The sequence below is a fragment of the Perissodus microlepis genome, chromosome 19 (genome assembly GCF_051167445.1).
Source record: "Perissodus microlepis isolate ML-2025 ecotype Zambia chromosome 19, ASM5116744v1, whole genome shotgun sequence".
NCBI classification, from domain to species: Eukaryota; Metazoa; Chordata; class Actinopteri; order Cichliformes; family Cichlidae; genus Perissodus; species Perissodus microlepis.
In genome coordinates this window covers 5126070-5142563 of record NC_140479.1, presented here as the reverse complement: position 1 = coordinate 5142563, position 16494 = coordinate 5126070, and the positions used below count along the sequence as shown (strand labels likewise).

Below are 16494 nucleotides of genomic sequence, written 5' to 3'. Positions count from 1 at the left end.
AGCTGCACACTGGCGGACTACATCCTGTGCAAAAGGTGCAATCTGAACGATATGGGAGAATGTAGCTCGACAGCATCAGATGGTAGCCTGTATGATGGTTTGGACAACAAGAAGAGGCAGTGAGTGAGGGTAAGTAAATGTTGAAAGTTGAAGACTGATGCTGGACTAATGTTGGATGGAGTTCAGGAACGTGTTGAGACAGGCTGTGGGTGATAGGGAAGAGTTACCAGATGACTGGGAAGGTGAGGTACTAAGGAAGGAGAAAAGTCCTTTTATTAATTGTCTAGACAGACATACTGAGCTGGAAATATGCTAAGGAGTTCTTTGGAGAAGAGAGGAGGATGGATGGATGGATGGAGGACAGTTTGTGAACCAAGAAGTGCAGAGGATGAGTAAGCTGCCAGGCAAAAGAAGAGGAAAAGAAGAAGACCTCAGAAGACATTCATGGATGTCAATGTTACCACATTTCAAAGAATACAGCAGAGAGAATGTCACAGGTCACATTCTCTTTGAACCCTAGAAGTATTATATGAAGAAAGAGAATAAAAAAGTGGCAAAAGTAGAAGAAAACATTTTAGTTAGACATAATCAAATAGTCACAGACTAAAGGCACTCTCTGTCACCAAAAGTGAAAACTGCTTTTTAAAACTACTGCTGATGCATCATTTCTAATCTTTGGCAGTTTTACTTTTAAAAGTTTGAAACTGAAACTATGAGCAAAACACACACACACACACAGACACACACACACACACACAGATTTCTAGCCCAGCATCTCCATGTAAATTAAGTTAGATTTTAGAAAAATAATTTTCTCCCACTGAAGTAAACACCCAGCTTGTGCTCGCCATTTTCACCTTTGTGAATATTGGCACACGCCAAACGTGCTGGTATGCATCACACCTTCATGTTTCAGCTGGCCACTTCTGATGTTTCATTGCACAGAAATCCTGCATTTTTTCAACAGGGCTTTTATGGTGAAATATTTGCAGAAACCTCTTTTTGTATTCATTAATATCTTGTGTGCTGACCTAGCAAAGTTTTTAATGTCACAGAAAATATCAAAACTATTCACTAACAATTGGATTACAACAGTGGATTACAAAAATGTAACATGCTCAGTTGTCAGAAGTGGAATGGTAATATTTGCTGTCACCAGTTTGCAGCCTGCTTTAAGCTTTGGATATTTTTAAAAAGTTGAACCCTTCTCAGCTGGCCAACTTTTGAGGCTTTGAGTCGTGCCGTGTGTTGCCGGCATTTGTTTGAGCTTCAATTCCCATCGTACGGCAAGAGTCTCTTACTGCGAACATGGTGTCAGTGTCATTGAACCAGCGCTCCTTCACTTTTCCATCTATTTATTGTAGTTTTCTCTATTTCTTTCCTCTGCACATGATCTCTTTATCTCAGTCCTTGTCTTTTTTACTTCGTTCTTTGTCTCTCTCCATCCTTAGGCCTGTGTATCTTAGTCCATCCTTGCATGGAGATTGACTGGAGGCATGAATACATCACAGCTAGCCATCCATGTAACCCTCCCTTCCACCCCCCCCCATCTTCACCCATCATCCTCCCCTCCACCCTCCCATTTCTCCAAGATCCCTCTCTCAGCACTTATCTCAAAGTTCGGATCTCATGCATTTTAATCGGCGTGTCTATCTTCCTTTCTCCCTCTCTCCCTCTTTTCTTTGACTTTGGATCAGTGGCATCCTTCAAACAAACAACAACAACAAAACAACCCCCCTGCCGCCTCCCCACTGGCTCCCTATCCCTTTTTTAAATCAATATTTGCCATCAGCGAATAAATCGTATAATTTCCTGGCTGTTAGAAGAGTGCGACGCCGACATATTTACCTTCCACTCGTCTATTTTTTTTGCCTTCGATCCCTCGTTCTCGCGGCGTGGCTATTAGCTAAGTGAAGGGGATGGATGGCCGTGAAGCACCAAGCGATAGCATCTCCATCAGAATCGTCGACGTTGAAAAATGGCCGCCGCCTCTCTGATGACAGCACAGCAAAAACACACACACACACATACACACACAAACATGCATGCATACATACATCCACACACACACATAGAGTCACAGAAGAGACATTTAAATATTCAAATAGGGCCGGGTGGTAATGATAAACGACAAGGGAAAAGTAGAATTGAGTAGCTATCGATGCAGAAAATGAAAAGAGGAGAAAGAGAAAAGAGGAGAGGAGGAGGGAAATTAAGCCAAAAAATATGGAGGCATGGAGGGAGAGGAGAGTTATGCTAACAAGCGAAAACAGGGAAGACAAGAGATGGATGGAAAAAAGGATGGATGAATTAGGCAAATAAGTGCAAGTGGTGTTTTACAGTAGATAAAATAAATAAATGTGGAGATTTAAAAAGATGGATTGAAAGAAGAGAAAGGGCAAGTGGAACAAGAACTACGAAACTAAACCTTGGACTTCATAAAATAAAGGGGACATAATGGCTGGAAGGGCATGCAGAACCCTGGAAGTACTTGCTAAAGACAAGACATTTAGCCAGTGTAGAAACCAGAAAGTGAATCTATAAGTCATAAATGGAAGAATTTGAGTTGTCAAAAATCAAGACACCACAAAGAGTAACCAAAGATCAGACCACAAAAAAAGGAGCTGGAGAGAAAACTCGAGAAACAAGCAAAAATGTGGTTGGTTGGAAGCGCAATATCCAGAGAGAAGAACAAAAGGGAGAAAGGAAATTAAATTAACTCAAAATGATGTAGTTTAGCATCAAAGAACTTCTGAGATGAAATAAAAGGAAGAAAAAAATCAATACAAAAGCACAAAAGACATAAAAATGAAGAGCTTTGACAAGTCAGTGTACTATAGAAGACAATTGTTGCTGTGCACAACAAAAGTGAAGAGGTAAAAATACGAGTGGTGCCATTCCTGTTTGGGCGTAAATATAAATCTGATTATTTGTACTGCAACTTGATTTCTTCTTATGGGCTCTTATGGACTTGAAGGTAGGATTTAACTATGGGCACCTACTTGGCAACGTTTAATGAAACAAAGAGACACAAGGTATAAGATCAGCCTGTTTTCCATTGTCAGTGTGATAAAAGACACAAGTAGGAAATTGCCTGGTCGATTGCTGTCAATAAGTTGTGTCAAAAACTTCCAACTTTGGGGAAAAACGGTGATATTTCTAGAAAACTGCAGCAGTTGTTTTAAATGTTTTTTCTTCACATTCCTGAAAGTATGACTTTTAGATTCAAAAATAGAAAAACCTGCAGCTCCTTCACTCCCCAACTACAGAACTCAAGCACAAAAGGGAAGGAAAATATTCAGCAACACTTGCTGGTACAAAATGGAGCATTTTTAAAATCTCTCCATAAAGGACTCCACAGTCTACCGTCAAGTGCCGCTGCGGTGTTTGATTCCTGTGCGACTGCGGAGCTGCAGAGGTGCGACAGAGTTTTCATCTTTAAAGCGGTCAAAGCAGGTGAAGCAGTGAGTGAAATCTGCTGAAAACTCCTGCGACACCCTCAAACGCTTCATCATGAGATGAGCTGCAAACAATAACAATAAAAAATGTGCTCCCGTTTGAAAGACCAAGAAATATTCTACTGAAAATCTGTCTTTTGAGCCCTTAATACTCACCCCCTGTAGATGGATTCAAAGTACAATGGATTCAAGTGGAGATCCAGTTTCATGGTGTCAACATGTCAAAACATAGAAACATTGACATTACAAATTTCCTTTGTCAAGCGTGTTTTGGAAGAAAAAAATTACCGGCAACCACTGCCTCAGTCGTTTATCCTAAGCAAGAGCTTTAAGTTTCCAGTACAGAACCATAAATAGTTCAACCGTATTTGTGTGCCCACACCTGTAAATGGTAAGAAAAAAGGTTAACTGTAGATATGCTGATGTTTTAATGATTTTAAAACATTAAACTGGACAGGATAGCTTTCTATAGGGTTATATATGGAAATGTGGAACGTGATTTTGAATGTACTAATCAACAGCGGTAAATTACACAGCCATACTGCCTTTTAAAATGTTGGTGCTGGACAAGTCAAGCTGGTTAAGCACATTATCAATTATTTCAACACTGTAAAGTGCATTAAAGGTGTGGTTGAAGCTATGCAAGTAACACCCATATTTAAAGTGGTTTTTTATGCGCCAGGTTAAAGTCATCATATGTGCAAGTAATCCGTATGAGCCAATAGCTCAGATTTACTCTTAATGCTTTGTTTCAGATTGCAAATAAGATCAGGTATTCCTAATATAATTATCTCAGGCACACACAGCCCCACCGACCTGATGAACAAACCTTATTTTTACAAGGGGCAGCCAATAAAAAGAAAGCTGGCTTAAAAGGAGGGTGACCTCAAAGGGAAAGGAGCTAAAACAGCTTGTTGCTGACAGCAAATTAATGAGGGCCGGCACAAAGATCGAGTAGGAGATAAACAAGGATTATTTTGAATGCAGTATCGAGCAAGGTAACTCTAATAGAGTTCAAGAATAAAAATATGGAGCAGTCTCCTTCAAAGGGAAGGAAAATTGGTGGCCAATTTAAAGGTCAACATGTAGGAGTGGGACGAGCATAAATGCCCAGTCAGTGTGGTACCATTAATTAGGGCTATATTAATGAATCCCGAGTTTGTTTTTTAACTAGTGTGCTTCACACAGCTGCCAAACAAGAGTTAAATGTCAAGTTGGATTGTATCTGTTCATACGTGTGTCCTCCTTATCCAGAGCAGCCACACTGAGCTGATGATGATGGAGAGCAGAAAGACCAACCTGCTGGGCCGAGCCGAGTCTCTGAAGAGGAGTGGCACTGAACTACCGAGCAGCTTCCACTGCAAAATACACAACCTGACACACATGTGGAGACAGCTGGAGGTAACACACACGCACAGTAAGACACAGTAGAGCCAAGTTTTAGAAGATACAGGAGTGCAACTGTGGCGCCATGGCCACAGCGATAGTATATCACAGTAATACTCCGTTGAGACTGTGCATATAAGTCTGTGTTTCTATGTGTGTGTGTCTGTGTGTCTAATTTTAGGCTAATCAGCACTGATCTAATCTAGAACATGAAGATGATAATTAGTGTCGTCTCAATTAGGGAGCCCTGCTGCCACCATGGCCTTTAACTGTGCAGTGGAATGCACAGACAGACAGACAGATCAATCTACGACTTTAAATGGATACATCATACAGTGGTGACTTAGAAAACGGAAAACACATTCGCCATAAAGTATACCATGCTTTATTTCTTTCTAATACACATTGGACACAGTAACAGCTCTGAAGACATGCACACACACTAAAGAAAACCAGTGTAGGAATAACAGTTTTTATTTTTCTGAGATCCCAAAAATCTGAAGATAAAGCTTTGAGTTAATATTTTGGTCCATATCAACCAGAAAAGCTCTTCTGATGAATCAACCTTTTTTGGCAAGTTATCAGTGTGTGCTTTTGATGAAAGGCGCACAATGAGTCACAAATTATGTACTTCGATACATAGACCAAGCCCCTCTGGCTATCCTGTATGGGGTGCTTTGGGAGTACGGGATGTGTGCCATTCGATCACTTTACAGTATGACCGTTGCAGGAGCTTTGTCCTCATTGCCAGTAATAAGTCTGGTGTGTGTTTCACTCTTTCACAGCTACCCTTTGTCACTGATTCTGTTCATAGTTTTTATGGACAAGTCCAGCCAAGTGGCAGAAGGTTTTCACTTTGTCCCTGCTTTTTGCAGATGATGTGGTTCTGTTTCCTTCATCAGGTGATGGTCTCCAGCTCAGACTGGAGCAGTTGGCAGCCAAGTTTTCCTTTGCCGGAAAAGGGTGGAGTGTCTACTCCGGGTCAGGGATGAGTGACTGCCCCAAGTGGAGGGGTTTAAGTATCTTGGGGTCCTGTTCATGAGTGGCGTCAAGGCTGCAATGGTGCGGACGGTGCATTGGTCTGTTGTGCTAAACAAACAGCTGGGAATGAAAGTAAAACTTAGAGATAGGATGAGGAGTTCAGCAATCTGAGAGGTGCTCAGGGTAGTACTGCTACTCCTTCACATCAAAAGGCGTGCATTGAGGTGGTTTGGGCATCCTGCAAGGATGCCTTCTGAGTAACTCCTGGGCTGGAGAAGTTAAGATTACATCTCTTGGCTGGCCTTTTTAGCGCCTTGATAAGAGGAGAGTGCAGTTCTGCACTGTGAGGTAGTGACTGGTGATCTCTCTGGTGACATTTCTGCTGTTGGTGGTTGAACATTAATGACACCTGAAGATGAAGTGCTGCATTTGTCAGTAGAACCCTAAACTTCTATTGATGATAATACACCTACTTATCTATAATTGTATACAGTGGTCCCTCGCTATAACACCGTTCACCTTTTGCAGCCTCGCTGTTTCGCGGATTTTTTTTGTGCAATTTTTCATGCTTTTTTTTCTCTTTTCTTTTTACAGTGCATTGTGTTCTACGTCCTGATTGGCTGTAGACCATTGTCAATCAATCTCGTGCTGTGTCTCCTGTACTGTACAGAATGCGTTCAGCTTGTCAAATTTACATAAATCTTCGATCGCTAGCAGTGTGACTCTGAAGTGCTGTACTGTATGTTTGTAAGTTTTCTCCCCAACAAACACAATATGGTCAACGATGAAACGTTTTGCACCGTCAAAGGCAACCGCGGGTGCCTTTGGTTTCATTCTATAATACTGGACTTATTTTTGTACGAAGGTTTGAACATTGAGAGCGTTTAAACAAGAGAGAAAAGTGTGAAAATGTTCATGCCTGTCTGAGAAAAGTGTAGTGAGGGTTTTTACAGCCTTAAAACATCTATAATAATTGTAAAAAATAAAGTTGGCTACTTTGCGGATTTCACCTATCGTAGGTTATAATAGTTTTCTTCAGCTTTTTTCTCCAAAGTGTCCGTGGCCAACTGGAGGTCACCTGATATTCATTGTGAAAAAGTTAAATAGATTTGAACCACCTGAAACAACTTTCATCTGTATGTCTTGTACTGTATTTGGGTCATTCCAAGGACTCAAGTGAGCTCCGTGTGCTTTGCTAATGGGTACGTTGGTGGCAGTTGTTTGTCTGTACCTCGGCGTGGTGATTAATTCCAGGTCTGCGGTGGGGTGACAGCTGGCGACGGCTCGTCAAGAGGCTGAAATTGCAGCGATGTGACTTTGTTCCTCCGAAGAAACAAACTGTCTCCTGTCGACCGAGTGGCACGTCACACAAACAGAGAGAAGCAACAGAGGAGCAAACACCATCTGCGTGTGTGCGCGTCATTTCCTTGTAGTCCCTAATGATGACACACACACGCACACACACACATACACAGTATTGCCTCACTCATAAAAGTTATTGGAAGTGTGTGTGTGTGTGTGTGCATTAACATATGTATCAACCTTGCTGAAACGGATTCAATTTTAGAAATTAAACAACAGCAACAGATGAGTCTTTCTCTCTGCCTCTCTCTCTGCATCGTGTGTGTTTCCGCCACAGTAACCAGGCTGTGATTAAACTTCTGTTACTGACGGCGAGGCATTTGGACTCTGAATGCCATTTCCCACGCATGCATTAAAGTTTGTGTGTGTGTCATCAGGTTGGGGGTTCTTAATCTCACATTCTCACTCGCTCTCCTGGTTTTCCTTCATCCGTCACCTCTTCTAATTCTGCAAGTATGTGGACACCCCATTAGCATGTCACAGTTACCAGAACTGAAACCAAACAGCTTTTGAAAAAGCAAATGCCCAAAAAACGCCACAGCTGTCCATTCCTGCAGGTTCTTAGTGTTTAGCTTAAATCATCACTAATGACTAAAGAGACTAGAGGTTGGCATCTTGAGTAATTAGATGACAGAAGTAAGCACAAGTTGTAAACATGGGAATCTTTCCCATCATCGCCTTCCCACCCACATGATGAAAATGCTTCTCTTACGCAGTTAAGCTCTATATTATTCAGGTCCTCTCATCTCCATATATGATTGTGGGTAACTGGCATCATTGCCATTGGAGCAGGGACTTAACATACACTCCATAAGACAAAACTGTCTGCTTGCCATAACACATACTGTGCAGCACTGGCTCAGACAACTATGCATATATAAATATGTAGTGGCAAAGATTATATTTAATACAATAATCCTACTATTGATTTAATGCATATAATTTTTATAAGTTAACATCAATCCCCAAGATAATTGTCCATAACCATACTATGTTAACCAACTTTAAACATATGCCAAGGCAGCTCACTCTCTTGGCAATATTCACTTTTAAGGGGATAGCATTGTATTTTTATATAAACATTAAGTAGGTAATGAGTATAATAATATTATAAATGTATTTTGAAGTAATTAGGCAGCTCATTCTCTTTCTCTTGACAATCCTTTCTTTAAAGATGTAACACATTTTGCGGTCGACTTGAATGAAAGGCAGATGTGAAATGTAAAAGTGAGATCAGAGGTCAAATATGACATGATATATGATTCAGACTATAATGTGTTGTTTATAATCCCCATACACCAGCATCATTTCCTAAATGCTGCCAATACAAAGGCAGTAAAATGTTCAGCATAGTTTTAAAGATAAAAGACAAATTTGGCCTTAGATGACCTTGAAGAAGAGGTCAGAGGTCCAAAGTAATGTGATATTTAGAACCCTCATATAGCATTCCCTGTATACCCATATATTGTTAGTTGGTTTTAAACAGCTCTGTATAGCGTTGTTATCACTTTGACCTTCAGATCAGTCTATTGATCTTGAAGTAAAGGTCAAAGGCCAATTGTGACCACCACCACACTTTTTAAGAATCATAGTTTCTAAGTAATACGTCTTTTTTCGATTTCCCGCCAATAAATCATTAAGTTGATCCTTTTTGATGTTAACATGACCCCACTCTGCACCCCTACAAACCTTTAGCAAAATTAAGTGACAACTTTCTTTCACAAAGAATAACACGCTACCGAAAACAACCTATAACAAAGTCTTTATTAATGGCAGTGCTGAGGACTGTAAACCAGGGAACCAAGTTTTCTTTTGCTTGGGAAATTTTTTTGTTACTTTTTCATTTTCTGTTTATGTTATGTGATGAGTTATGTTCGTTCTGTACTACCTTTGTTGAACGCGATTTCCCCGGAAGCTCAGGTTTCTTTCTGATACTTCCGATGTTGGATTGAAGCCTAAAGAATTCTTTCTTGATTAAAAAAAGGTTTCATTGTTTTTCAAGGTTCCATGTCCTCCCAAAACTGTTGTATCAACACTATTAAGAAGAATGTGCACTCTTAATAATAACGCCAGGTGAGCAGGATGAACAGGGACCTCGTCTGTCTTCACTCTTTACCTCCCCAAACTTTCAGTCTTTCTATTTCTTCTATCTCCTCCCAGTCACATTTATTTCTCCTCCTTTACCTCTGATATTTGTTTCCCTGTTTTCTTTTCATTTTAGTTTTCATCACTCTATTTCTTGCAGTGTTAAATTTTAGCTTATGTTAAATATGTCAGAGGTCTCACTTGTTTCTGTCTTTCTGTCTTCTTCTCCTTCGGTCCTTTGCTCTCTCCTCACCCTTCCAACCTGGCGGCTCAGTGGCGTATTAACAGGTCTGTCGGTGCTCGCGTCGGCATCTGGTGCTCTGACACAAATTGGGAATTAACTGGAATTGATGTCCTGTGTCTCGCCTCTGAACTATCCTGGCCTTATGAAGAATTTATGACATAGCAAACACACGCACACACACAACCTGAATGATGAAGAAATAAAGAGGTTGTAAATTAGCTTTCATCTTTTCTGTCATGCTTTTTGGCAGCCAGATTTTTTTTTTGGGGGGGGGGGTTTGCAGCTGTTCAAGGTCAAACTGTATGTGTATGGATATTTACAGTACATACACTGGATACTATACACATAATGTGGAGGCAGAGCTGACAGGAATGAAATGAGCTTGAGCTTAAGCTTGAGAATCAGGCTTCACAGCTCTTTAGCAAACAAACAAATATTTGGAGATCTGCTGGTCGTCTTGCCTTGTGATATGAATATGTTCACCAATGTATGTTTTAGGAAAAAAGATGTTTTTGCCTGCTGTCTTGGGAAAATGTTCTTTATGTCTCTTACATTACATCCTTGATGGCAGCTATTTCTCCTTGGATACGAGCTATCTTGCTCTCGTTTCTCTTTCTGTTTCTTGTTCTCTCCGTCAAATTAAGAAGACATTCATGATCTTAGCACAAAGCTAACTGCGCACTTGACTGTTTGGGGTCCTATTGTTGCAGTTGTTCATTGTCTAATGGGTTGGTTTTACCTGCCAGAGTTCAGCTAAAGTGCTTTCTCCTATACTAACGACTCAATACCTTTTGTATCAACACATATATATATGCAAATTAACAACAGAAACCCACATTGGGCTTGTTCAGGAGCAACTCTGTGTTCTGTTATTCCTGCCATGGCTGCTTGTTACAGTCATAGTGGAAACTTCAAGATAACAGCTATCTGAACCTTGAAATTTTTTCAAACAATGCATTATGAACCCTGAACAGGACAAGATACAGAGTACAGCTTCCACTGCAGAAACCAAAAGGTATGAAAAAAGAATTACTTCTGGTTTGCCAGCTATTTGGAAACATGGAAGGATGTAGTAGTTGTGTTTGTTGTATTTTACATGCTGAGAATGATGTAGTATAAGACCAAACCTTGGGACTCAACTTTCTTGCTTACTGGTTAAAATTGCTCCAATCCAACTTTATTTATAGAGCACTATAAAACAACATGATGGACCAAAGTACTTTCCAGTAAGAAACAGTAATAAAAGTTAAAAAACATGCATTAAACAGACAAAGAAAATAAAATCACAATAAAATAAATAAATAAATGAGAAAAGATCAACATGAATAAGTAAATATTAAAACATGAATAAAATAGACGAATAATAAAATAACTAACTCTGGTATTACTCCTAAAATGCCTTGGAAAAAAAAATCAAATGTTGATGCCAGCCTAATATGGAGGGGCAACTTATTCTATACATGGGAGCCGCAACAGCGAAAGCCCCGGTGTGTCAGTCTCGACATGGGGACAGCAAGGAGTGACTGCTCATATGATCTGAGAGAACGTTGTGGAGTGTATAAGTGTAGAAGGTCTGCCAGGTAAGGAGGAGCCAGGCCATTTAAAACTTTAAAAGCAAACAATAAAATTGTTTGTTTGTTTGTTTGTTTTCAAAGTGAAAATGCCACATTGTTGAGTGTATGGATGTTTTGTGACATTGGTGACACCTTAAGACACAAACTGTTCCTAGCGTATATTAACGAATAATCACTGTTATTATAACTTCTTCTAGTAAAGTAAACATGGCAGTATGATCTTTCTATCTGCTAATCCTGACAACCTGTTCATGTATTACTGTTCCCTATTTGCCCACTGCTAGTAGCAAAGTGTTTTTGTGGGTTTTCTGAGCGTGGCTTATGTAACGGAGTTGGTTCTGGTAGTGATGTCATTTTTCAGCGGTTTTCAGTGATCATTTTGATTAGAACATATGTAGTTATGCAGTGAGGTCAGCCTTACTGAGTTGCTCCTGCAAGGAAAAATTCAAAGAGAAAATATTAGGTATTAGATAATTAGTAATGACAACATGAAGATAGCCTAACAAAAGCATTAGCGCTACGTCTTTATCAATCAATTGTGCTCTATGTATGAGATTGAATAAACTGGAGTGTGTCCAAATTGGAGAAATGTAGAAGGACAACTTTGGAAGATTCAGACTTGACGAGACTACTCTTTTGGACTCATACCCCTTAGAGCTGTATAGTAAATCTTACTTTCTTACATGCAAATTGAAGCTAAAGCTAAAAAACGAAGAACGTATTTATTTATTTTCCTTTGGCATGTTGCACTCTGAATGTTACTGCTGATATCATGGCCTGGTCTCTGCCTTGTGCCTGTGATTGGTGGCCATCACAAGTTTGTTTGTTTTGTATTGATGAGCACTTTTAAGAAACACACACACACACACACACACACACACACACACACACACACACACACACACGCACACACACACTTGTTGAACTCCAACTGGAGAATAGTCTCTCTCAGCGGTTTACTGTGTCTTACTGTGTGATCAACAGGGGTTTGAAAATTACTCTGCAGTGCTTATTACACACACACACACACACACACACACACACTTTGAGTCGGGCTCTTGTTGTTTTCAGTTGTTCCTATTTGAAACAGTGATTGCTCCGCGCCAAACCCTCTTTCAGTTTGTATTGTGTCTAAATGATGTTTTGTTTTGGGTGTGAATATCACAACTCTGTAGGAGAAGCTGCTAGAAGCTCTGAATTAGCAGCTGATCTGTTTGCACCTGGAAAAACACCAGACATATTCCCAGAGTTTTATTCATTCCCAACAGAAGGTTTGTGATGACAACAAGCTAATTGATAGTTTTGATAACACCATTAGAAACTTTGTCTAAACGTGTTATTATATAAAAATAAAACGTTAAAGATTTTTTCTTACATCAAGAAATGCAGAAATGTGAGAAATATTATAATTATATATAGAGAGACATACAGCAAAGTAATGTAACCTTTCTACAAGACATTTTATGCAAGAATTAGAACATATGATGACGTACAGTCCAAGTTTGAAGTCAACTCAACTCTGAAACTAGCAATTGAAACGATTACCAATGAGACTGTACGATATCACTGATTGATCTGTGACTGGGTGGGAAATATTCCAGTTTAACCTTCCAGTAGCACCAGTCAGCTGTAAATCCATGCACAGTCTGTGTTCGCAGCATCAGTAGAGCATTAGATCAAATGAAATTACTTTTAATTTCCAGTTAACTTGTACAGTATTGTATGTGAGAGCAAACCAGCAACCTCTCCCACCCCCAATGTAAACACGATCTCATGTCAACAAGAACATTATGATTATATTATTACATCTTGAACAGCAGCACTGACATGAATGGCATTACTTAAAATGTAATCTTCACACTTGCAGCTAGGCGCTGAATACATGACATCCCTATTATTGATCTGCACATTTATAAAGGTAGATGATTAATGGCTGTGTGAGTATTGATTGATATGCTACTTTACATGATGGAGTATTGACATAACAAGGAGTCCTCAATGTAATTGCCTGACTTTTTCCTTTTTTCCCCCCCGACTCTTCTCTCTTATTTCAGAAAATCCTCTCCAAGCATTCAGGACCCGGTAGGTCTGAGCAAAACCAGTCGTCCAACATAAAAGCTCACCTGGCTGGAGGTCGAGGTGTCACTGTGGAAAACCCTCGATCAGCCCTGTCCCCACTTACCAACTCACTTCTGGAGCAGTTGGAGGCCCGTATCAAGGAGCTGAAGGCGTGGCTGCGAGACACTGAACTCCTCATCTTTAACTCATGCCTCAGACAGGACAAGGATGCTTCAGAGCAGCTCCAGAGCTTCAAGGTAGGAAGGAAAGTGTCTCGGTTTGTCTCTTCGGATGTTTGCCTCAATATCAGTTAAATTAGGATTATATTAGTCTAATAGTAGAAACCTACAGCAGTCAGTTGTTACATATCAAGCTCTTTTATTTCATCATGGCAAACTTTTTTCTCAGTACACCTTCATTAAGCAAAGTACTCCCTTGATTTGTTTTGTGACTAAATGTAATCCTACAGAGAAGTGCTATAGTCAGACCACCAACTTTACAGATGTGTATCTGAAATCACAATAAATGAAGATGAGTGTGGTTTGATAACTTACTGATAATATATTTGATGTGACACCTTCCACACAGGGCATGATTTACTAAACAGGGCAAAAAGCGTGTGACCGTAATCCCCAAATAATGCTCATTGGTTTGAAAGTTTTAAGGTTTTTTTTAACCAAAGCTCAGCTGTTTTCTAAACTCAGTTGCAGCCACTTCATTTCAATATCAAGCACAAAAAATAAGACACGAGGAGCGTTTTTCTCCTCCCTATATATGTTGCACATTAAGAAAGGGCCTCTTATGCAACAAGGTCACTCAGAAAAAAATGTCTGAATTGTCACCTTTTACACGTAATCTTGTCACTGTACTTTTTTAACACCAAAACCCAGTTTGCGTTGCCGCATCCGTTGATTAATATGACGATATGTTGATGGTATTAATGCTCCAATTGAATAAGAACAGATAGCAGGTGACACAGCATGGCTTTTTATGCTGTATCACCTGCTGCTAAATACTATAAATACCTTTTCAATGTTGGAACTTTTATAAAGTCTACTTTTGGGTAATAAAACTTCTATTTCAGGCGTATAGTTGGCCAAGATGGACAGATGAGTAGTAATCATATGATCCAGTGTAGTCTTCAGTTTAGTTTGCCCACACCTGTCCATTTATAAATTACTGCAGATGGAAACATCACTCGTCTCTGCCTGAACTAATACTTTACTTGATATTAGTGTGTATATCATGAGTATCTAGTTAAATGACTAAAGAAAAAGACAATCAGTTGAGTTTATTCCAAAAGGTTACCAAGTTCACTATTCAAAATAACATTTCTTGCCTTTGGTAAACCAGCTTCTGTATTTAATGGCACAAAAACAGCAACAAAATAATTCAACTACTTGACTTTGTATACAAATATGAATCTAGATAAACTTACATGTAGTTGCTTTCTGTCCACCAGTGTTAGATAGTAACAACAGACAGTTTTCAAACACAAATCATCAGAAACAAAGACACAAGATCCATACTGTGTGTGTGTGTGTGTGTGTGTGTGTGTGTGTGTGTGTGTGTGTGTGTGTGTGTGTGTGTGTGTGAGTAAAGCATTCAGAGGTTCTGTCTGAGGTCCACTGTCACTTTTCTTCATTAGCTTTTGCAAATATGTGACAAAGCTTTGGCAAATCAACACCGAGCATTAACAAAAAAACATTGTGACTGTGTGTGTGTGTGTGTGTGTGTCTTTGTGTTGTTGCTAAGTATAGTAATACATCGTCTTAATGAGGCCAAATGAAAGCAGGGCTGTTTTGAAGCGATGGATGTATAGAGGAAACAGCAGTTAACCTTAAAAGCCACGGGACACTAACAGGATATTAATCAGCCTACATCACACAGCGAACAGCTAGCTGCGCTGATTAGCCTAGCCCTGCCGTGTGACTGACAACCAGAGACACACACGCAAATGCACACAATCACCGTGTAAGTGTACCCACTGATATAGAACTGCATGCACACAGAAGTACATTAATTCATATACGTTTGAATTATGCTCACAAATGCTGCACAGTTAAATTACACACACTTTTCCACACACAGATGGAATATGCAAATAAAGAGACTCAGGCAGAGGCATGCATTAAAAATGAATGCATAAAAACATATAGCTGACTGCAGTAACACAAAGAAATGAAAGCACGACTAGACAAACAGCCCTACTGAAACAAAAAAGTTGCTTTCGTGTGATTAAGAATGTAGAACTTTAATCTTTTTGTAACCTTTCAGATTCTTTGGTTGTGAAAAGCTTTTACGCAAAAGAATCAGCAGTCTCATTCTGAGTGTTTGTGTATGCACATAATCTTTATTCATTTGAGCTTAGGCCTAAAAAGTTGGGAAAGTTTGTAAAGTGAGCATATTTTTGCATGTATGCATGTAACTGTGCGTTTCACGCCTCAGGTTGAGTGTACAAAGGGAATGCATAAGAGCGTGATAGAACCTTGGAATGACCCACCTAGTCATACCTCATGAAGTAGATCTGAGTGGTAAGATAGCTTTAATATTTCTAGTAAACAGAAATAAATGTGGTTTCTAAAGTGTCCAAAACTAGTTATGAAATGTCCTGTGAGGGCTTACTTTCAATCATCATCATTTTTGGCTTCAGAATTTGTAATGTAAGTAGTCTTTTTTATCAACACCTATTAGAAGGGAGCATGTCGATAGCATCTAACTTAAATGAACATACATCGTTACTAGCTCTATTGTGGTGTACGACCACTACACAAGGGAACCTTTTTTCAAGTCTAGGAATGTAAAAAAAACCTGGGCAGGGTTTAAATATAAATAGAAATAACTATTAAGCATATTTTTAAAGGAATGTGCTACTAAAGGATCACTGGATAAAACATTGCCAGTGATTATAACTTGATTATCTCATTAGAAAAACAGAAAAACATAGAAGCAAACACGGTTTTTACTCCCAGCATCCCTCTGTGTGCGAGGCTCTTCTTCGAGCACAGAGGATGGAAGTTACTAAAGTATAAAACTCTATTTCTGTTTGCTTACTTTAGATGTCAGCTATCAGGTGTCCACTCCTGTTTATGGGCCACAAAAAGGATGAATACCCATTATTCCCAATCCTGCATTAATATTTTTATAGGTTGCATGATGGAATTTAGCCTCCAAGTTATCAGTAGGAGCCCCAAAATAAACAAATATCTATAACACATTTGCCACAAAGTAAAAAAGATGACTTTTATTTTCTATCAGCAGACGTCAGGATGCTGTACATTTGTGTTTCTTCTTTTGAATGAATGATGTATTGCTTGGGTGTTGCTGTAAAAAAAAAGAAAAAGAA

General features: G+C 39.4%; 1 protein-coding gene across 2 annotated transcripts in view; it reads left to right on the top strand.

Annotated features, from left to right (window-relative positions):
* akap6 (A kinase (PRKA) anchor protein 6) overlaps positions 1 to 16494 on the top strand; it is a 217805-nt gene that overhangs the window by 153909 nt on the left and 47402 nt on the right. For both annotated transcript variants that reach the window (XM_084914965.1, XM_084914966.1), the window contains exons 16-17: positions 4713 to 4859; positions 13145 to 13405. In XM_084914965.1, coding sequence (XP_084771091.1) covers positions 4713 to 4859; positions 13145 to 13405 — 408 coding nt within the window. The remainder of the gene's footprint in view (positions 1 to 4712; positions 4860 to 13144; positions 13406 to 16494) is intronic.